This window comes from Pangasianodon hypophthalmus, chromosome 24 (assembly GCF_027358585.1).
Source record: "Pangasianodon hypophthalmus isolate fPanHyp1 chromosome 24, fPanHyp1.pri, whole genome shotgun sequence".
NCBI classification, from domain to species: Eukaryota; Metazoa; Chordata; class Actinopteri; order Siluriformes; family Pangasiidae; genus Pangasianodon; species Pangasianodon hypophthalmus.
In genome coordinates, this window is record NC_069733.1 from 182,462 (window position 1) to 189,961 (window position 7,500).

A 7,500-nucleotide genomic window follows, 5' to 3' on the forward strand; every position below is an offset into this window, starting at 1 on the left:
CTGTACCTGTCAGTCCCAGTGAAGGAGGCGTGGCCTCTGTACCTGTGCAGAACCCCGGGGTGTGAGTGAGGAGGGAGACTCGGGAGACAGGTGGGATTTTATCTGAGCTCGCGTTTACTCAGTCCATGCTTTTCAGCGCACTTTCAAATACTCAAAACAAATCAACCAAAAGTGAATGAACGCACAAAGAGACACAAATAAGTAGACTGGCGGTAATAAGACACAGATGAGACTCATCACATGTTACCTTACCTCCCCCGCTCGACCACGCCCCCGGCTCGACCACGCCCCCCGGCTCGACCACGCCCCCGCTCGACCACGCCCCCGCTCGACCACGCCCCAGCTCGACCACGCCACCGGCTCGACCACGCCCTAGCTCGACCACGCCCCCGCCACTGTATATTACTTTTGCGATTTCTTTGAATGAAATTTGATTGCGTAACAGTACCTCAATAAAAATAAATCTCTCAAAATAATTTCTCAATCTCCAAATTTAGAGGGTACAAGCATATTACATGGCGGATCTTACCGTAATAATAAAATGAAAAAGTTGATCTCTTGGCATAGGAGTGAGAGAAGCTGCTATAATCTTTAACTTAAAGACACACACACACACACACACACAGTAAAATACCTTTCTGAGGTCGGTCAGTCTGTCGTAGGGCTGAGGTTCGGTCGAATCATCAGGAACAGGAAGTTCTCTCTGAGTGGGAAACCACAACTTCACCTGCACACACACACACACACACACCCACACACCTGTAGCTATTGCTGCAGTGTGATGACTCCACCTCCTACACACACTCCACTGTGTGTGTGTGTGTGTGTGTATACCTGTAGGTACTGCTGCAGTGTGATGACTCCGCCCCCTGCTGTGTCGATCTCTCTGAAGTGTGCGAGTGTATTTATTAGTTGTGTCTGTGAGGGGAGTGGCCACGGACGAGCGGCGCTCAAGAGGAACTGACGCCAGTCCACCATCCCGCAGTCCTGCACCAACACATACACACACACGCGCACACACACACACACACACACACACACACACTCTACTGCTAAAAAGCTAATCACCTCATGTAATGTTAGCTAGCATTTTCCTGTTTCCTCCTTCAGCACTTCCTGCGTGGAGGACGCTTCACCCTCCTGAGTAAAAATCACTGTTTAATCATTACAACTGTTCAGTTACACTAGATAGTGTGAGAGGTGAAAGGTCAGAGGTCAGGGTGGTGTACCTGTGAGTCTGTGAGTCGCATCCAGGCTTCAGACAGAACGTCAGAACCCACACAGAGAGTCAGAACCTCACACAAAATGCCACAGGACACCAGACCTACACACACACACACACACACATTCTTACACACACACATTATTTATGTCTGTTATAAAAAATGAAATTCTCTTCTGACCTGTAGGGGCGATGTTGAGCAGATGAGAATGCAGGCTGTACAGCTGCTGCACAGTTAGAGAGAGCGAGCCCTGATTGGTCGCTTCAGTAGGGAGTGGGTGGGGTGGAGGGGGTGGAGTCACCACCACACGTGTGTCTCTATCGATGAATAAGTTGCTACATGACAATGTGAGCTCGTGTGTGATCTGTGATCCGCTCTCAATGTGGTGACGAATGATGGCTGCCAGCTGATCAATGCTACACACACACACACACACACACACACACACAGACAGAGAGAGAGGAAAAACACAAATCAGTACACACAGCAGATCCTTTAAGTCCTGTAAGTTGTGAGATGTGGTCTCCATGGATCAGACTTGTTTGTCCAGCACGTCCCACAGACGCTCGATCAGATAGAGATCTGGGGAATTTGGAGGCCGAGTCAACACCTTGGACTCTTTGTCATGTTCCTCAAACCGTTCCTGAACAGTTTCTGCAGTGTGTCAGGGAGCATCATCCTGCTGACAGAGTTCACTGCCATTAGGGAACACCGTTACCATGGAGGTGTGTAACCTGGTCTGCAGCATGTTTAGGTAGGTGGTACGTGTCACAGTAACATCCACATGAAGGCCAGGACCCGAGGTTTCCCAGCAGATCGGTGTCCAGAGCATCACACTTCCTCCGCCAGCTTGCCTTTTTTTCCATAGTTTATCCTGAAGCCATCTCTTCATAAATTGGTGTTATTCACTTCACCTGTCAGTGGTTTTAACGTTATGGCTGATCGGTGTAAATTAAAATCATGTTCAAATGCATTATTATGTAACAAATGTTTAACAAATTTATGTAAGTAATTCTGAAACTATGTCGTGAGCTTCCCTGTCTTGAAGGTTTTCAATTCATCTCTAATAAACTTATTATACAAAAGTTACAACGTTGTGTGTGTGTGTTTTTAAAAGAATAATAATAATAATAACAATAACAATAACGGAACCTGAAGGCTGACTTTGGTGTGTTTGATCTTCTGTAGTTTAATAGTTTAATGTTTTGTGTAACCATATTTAATAAATCATTTAAATTATTTTGTATTGTACAGAGTAGTGTGGTGTTGTAATAGTGTCTCTGTAATCAAAATAAACTAATCATTACACTAATATAATGATTAAGGGGCTATTTGTAGGACATAAGGTAACTATATGAGCTTAGTAAAGTACAGAGTTTACAGAAAAGGTGCCACTGTAGTGTTTCTGCTCCTCGGCTCTCAGGTACACGGTGAGTTTCCTCACGGCTGCTCCAGCACCTTTTCCCACTCCTCTTCTCTTACTGTTACACCAGCGTGTACTCTGCAGGTACTCTGATTCACTCCAAAATATCGCCTTGATTACTGGTTTTCCTTTACTGTAACATCGTGAGCAAAGTGCACGTAATATTTTACGTTTTATGCTGTATAAAACTGTTTCTTATGGTGTATAAAAACATTTCTGATGAATGGCTGGTGAAGTCGGCAGTGCTGTGTTATTGTGCACTATCGCGTACACACCTCAAATCCGTATGGACCTGTTCTCTGTTCTCGTGTCCTTGCGAGTTCATTCTTGTAAAACGACTTACCAAGTACACAAGTCCATACTGTGTGTACTTAGTATTGATAAACACCCTGGAGTCATTTAGCCAGTGATTCCCTGAGTCATTTAGCCAGTGATTCCCTGAGTCATTTAGCCAGTGATTCCCTGAGTCATTTAGCCAGTGATTCAACAGACTTGCTGGAGGAGCCTAAAAGTAGTTCTTTGCTTTTTAGTATATAAATATTGTGAAGAGTAGAAGAGTATGTGATGTTTGTATGTGCAGTGATGTTTGTTCTCATCCTGGGTGTGTACTGACCTGTTGACCTCAGACAGGAAGCGAGCCCCGCCCCACTCCTCCATCTCTCTGTAAACCACTTCTGCTCGGCTCTGGAGACTTCGCAACGTCTCCACACACTGCAGCTTCACCCGCTCCAAACGCTCACATACCGAGCGCTCTGCACACACACACACACACACACACACACACACACACACACACACACCTGTTAATAAAACATGCTAATAAGAAGAAAAAAATGCAGCTTGTCATGTTACCGAGGAACCACAAAACATAAACTCCTCTGTCCTGAAGACGTCGGAAAACTTAAAGTTACAGCTTTACCTCTGACTGTTACAAAGCGCTGACACTGGAGACTCCTTCCATAAACGTTACAGTAGTTTATATAAAACTGTAAACTTCTGCTTACAGAAAACTTCACCATATCCATGATTTTTAAATCCATTTATTATTAGTAGAGTTTCCGCCATACACGTCCCTGTGACTGAGCTGTTACTATAGAAACGATAACGTATTAGAACGAGTGCATTAATATAAACCTGCGATTTGCAGCTGCACTACTGTCAGAGCTGCTGTTACAGAAAACTAATCAACACCTTCTGACCAATCACAATCCAGAATTCAACAGCAGTGTGGTATAATGATCTATATGCTTTAACCTTTTTACCCTTCATCTGGTGTGAACCTGAACTGCAGTAGGTTTAAACGTGTGTGTGTGTGTGTGTGTGTGTGTGTGTGTGTGTGTGTGTGTGTGTGTGTGGTGTATACCCTCATGCTGTAGTGCAGTTCTGTACTCCAGTCTCATTCTGTTTCTCACTGCCTTCTTCTGCACTTCCTCAGCATCCTCCTCCGGTGGGGGGGGCAGGATGGTCTCCTGGGTGGGGGAGGGGGGACCTGTAACACACACACACACACACACACACACAGATGAGATGTCCAGTAAGTAACAGGCAGCATGTGCTGATGGTAAAGCTGGATTTGGAACACAGCCCTGCAGTGTCCAGTAAAGGAGCGTGTGACGCTGGAACTCGATTTGAGACCAGAGTGTGTTTGTAATTAAATCAGTGTGTATTAGGTTTTACAGCTCCATTCTGCTCCAGTAAATCCCACAATGCATTGCTCTCACACCACCTCACTACTACACTGAATCTTCATCTAGCTCATTCATGAAGAACTAGCTAAAATTATTAGCACTTTATGGATCACTCAACAGGGGATTAAAACGTTCTCACATAAAAACATAAATAATAATTTAATGCAGATAATAAGTTCCATAAATAAACAGACATAAGCATTTAGTAAAATAAATACGTATTATATGTAATAGCAACAACACCCAAAGACACAAAGACGTGCAAGGGTTCATTGTTTGCAGATTGCTCTCTCCAGCACACTGAGATGTAATATAAACATGTGCACTAGGGGGCAGTGTGGCACTACATCAGACCACAACACCAATAAAGTACACAGTGTGTGTGTGAGTTTGAAGGTGTGTATCACTGTGTGTTTCACTGCAGTACGGAGTGAAGTGAAGAAGAGGATGTGATGAAGAGTTTCACTGAGAAATCACATATCAACTCCAAAATGTGTGAGTGTGCATGTGTGTGAGTGTGTGTGTGTGTGTGTGTGTGAGTGTGTGTGTGAGTGTGTGTGTGAGTATACCTTTCTTCTTGCCTCCTTTCTTCTTGTCTTTAGCAGACTGTGTTGTGGGGGCTGGAGTGTGTGACTGTGCGTCTGCTGTCTCTCTCTCCACCTGCGGCTGCAACTCGTTCTCCTCCTGCTCCAACTGCTGCATCTCTGCTGCTACCTAACACACGCACACACACGCACACACACGCACACACACGCACACACACGCACAAATCTTCTAAAGCTAACAAGTTAAACACAAATTAAATAATGCACTAATCAGCGTGAAACTCGGTTGTTTGATTTGATTTACGTTACGTGCTCAACTAGCTTCGTTCTCAGATTGGGTTAGCAAAGTGAGCTAACTGTACTAGCTACGTACTGCTACTTCCTTCCTTCCAAGCTTTATTTTATTTCCTAAAGTTTCTATACACACTTAATGAGAGATCATTATAAAACAACGCTTATAAGTTTTTCTTCCATTTGAGCATGAAACAGTAAAAGGGAACTAACTGCAGGTAGGAACTAAAGTTTGAGCGGGGAACTGAAGAAACGTCGCACCCCACGCACCATACGATTGGTCCGAGGAATCATATGTGGTGATTGTTTGGATTGTTTTTATTTCTTTATGGCTTTATACTCTGTTCAAATGTTTCTGAAATCATGGTTCTGTGGTGCACAATAAACAATCACCTCTCGCTTTGTCACTCACTAATGTACAGGTTGGGTAAGTCTCCGCCTCCTCTGATACTCTGTCTCTGATTGGACAGCCTGTTAACTGTAAAAGAACTTAATGGGAACTTAGTGTGGGAATATGAGAAGCGGTCATGGTCACGGACGATGTGGACACGGTTCTCTGAGCTCCTGCTGTGAATTCAGACTTTAGTGTATGTTCTAATGCACATGTACCAGTCAGAGGGCGTGTTACGTGTTACGGTGAGCATTTACACTGGCCCACTTCTGCACATCCTGCACTAATGTACAGTTAACATCTCTATTTTTATTTTCCTACATTTTTATATTTATGCTCACAGTATTCATAGCTTTATAGTCTCTTTAAATTTATGCTTCTCATTTCATAACGTTCTCTTCTGTCTTTTCTTTCTTATCTTGCCTTACAGTGTTTATCTTATTGATATTATTTTTATTTCTTGTATTTTACTGTTATTACTAAGCCCCAGTACACCAAGACAAATTCCTTGTACATGTAAACTCACGGAACTTGACAATAAAAGGGATTCTGTTTCTGATGTGTCGTGTGTGTTACCAGCTGTGTGACAGCAGTGACAGCAGTGTGATGAAAATCCTGCAGTACTTTCTCATCAGGGTGAACACAGTCCTTCTGTTTGGAGGAGTCAGTTGAGGAGGGCCTGTGTGCAACGCACACACACACACACACACACACACAAACACACACACACACACACACACACACACACAGGTTTCACTTCGTGGGTAAAAATAACATGATGAAATGCGCATTGTGTTCTCTCCAAAAGACAATTAACACCAGATGTGCTTCTGAAGTGGTTGCACTTCACACACACACACACACACACACACACAAACACACACAAACACACACACTTACACTCTTGGTTTCTTCTTATCCTCAATCTCAGGGTCTTTTTTCCCAGCACTCTTTGTTAATCTCTCAGATGGAGTCGAACCTGCAGAGCTGCAATTTACACACACTATAACTATACACAGCAACATACACACACACACACACACATGTAGTGTAGTGGAGTGCAGTATTATCAATGACTGAATATATAAGTGCATATAAACATGGCATCATTCACTCCTATTTTTTTCCTATTGTTCGGGCAGTAGATACGGCGGGACGAGCTGTAGATACGGCGGGACGAGCTGAAGATACGGCGGGACGGGCAGGAGATACGGCGGGACGCGCAGGAGATACGGTGGGACGAGCTGTAGATACGGCGGGACGAGCTGTAGATACGGCGGGACGCGCAGGAGATACGGCGGGACGGGCAGGAGATACTGCGGGACGCGCAGGAGATACGGCGGGACGCGCAGGAGATACGGCGGGACGAGCTGTAGATACGGCGGGACGGGCAGGAGATACGGCGGGACGAGCTGTAGATACGGCGGGACGGGCAGGAGATACGGCGGGACGAGCTGTAGATACGGCGGGACGGGCAGGAGATACGGCGGGACGGGCAGGAGATACGGCGGGACGAGCTGTAGATACGGCGGGACAAGCTGTAGATACGGCGGGACGGGCAGGAGATACGGCGGGACGCGCAGTAGATACGGCGGGACGCGCAGGAGATACGGCGGGACGCGCAGGAGATACGGCGGGACGGGCAGTAGATACGGCGGGACGGGCAGGAGATACGGCGGGACGGGCAGGAGATACGGCGGGACGGGCAGTAGGTACGGCGGGACAGGCAGTAGGTACAGCGGGATGCGCAGGACATACGGCGGGACGCGCAGTAGATACGGCGGGACGGGCAGGAGATACAGCGGGATGAGCAGTAGGTACAGCGGGATGCGCAGGACATACGGCGGGACGCGCAGTAGATACGGCGGGACGGGCAGTAGGTACAGCGGGATGAGCAGTAGGTACAGCGGGATGCGCAGGACATACGGCGGGACGCGCA

General features: G+C 46.1%; 1 protein-coding gene across 4 annotated transcripts in view; it reads right to left on the reverse strand.

The window, feature by feature from the left end:
- spef2 (sperm flagellar 2) overlaps positions 1–7,500 on the reverse strand; it is a 60,305-nt gene that overhangs the window by 9,307 nt on the left and 43,498 nt on the right. For 3 of the 4 annotated variants that reach the window (XM_053228915.1, XM_053228913.1, XM_053228914.1), the window contains exons 25-33: positions 6,462–6,548; positions 6,138–6,240; positions 4,904–5,048; positions 4,010–4,135; positions 3,260–3,398; positions 1,404–1,639; positions 1,230–1,324; positions 835–987; positions 635–727 (exon numbers count right to left, since the gene is read on the reverse strand). In XM_053228915.1, coding sequence (XP_053084890.1) covers positions 635–727; positions 835–987; positions 1,230–1,324; positions 1,404–1,639; positions 3,260–3,398; positions 4,010–4,135; positions 4,904–5,048; positions 6,138–6,240; positions 6,462–6,548 — 1,177 coding nt within the window. Of the gene's footprint in view, positions 43–634; positions 728–834; positions 988–1,229; positions 1,325–1,403; positions 1,640–3,259; positions 3,399–4,009; positions 4,136–4,903; positions 5,049–6,137; positions 6,241–6,461; positions 6,549–7,500 lie in introns of all 4 variants that reach the window. The other variant, XM_053228916.1, reaches the window with a different exon arrangement.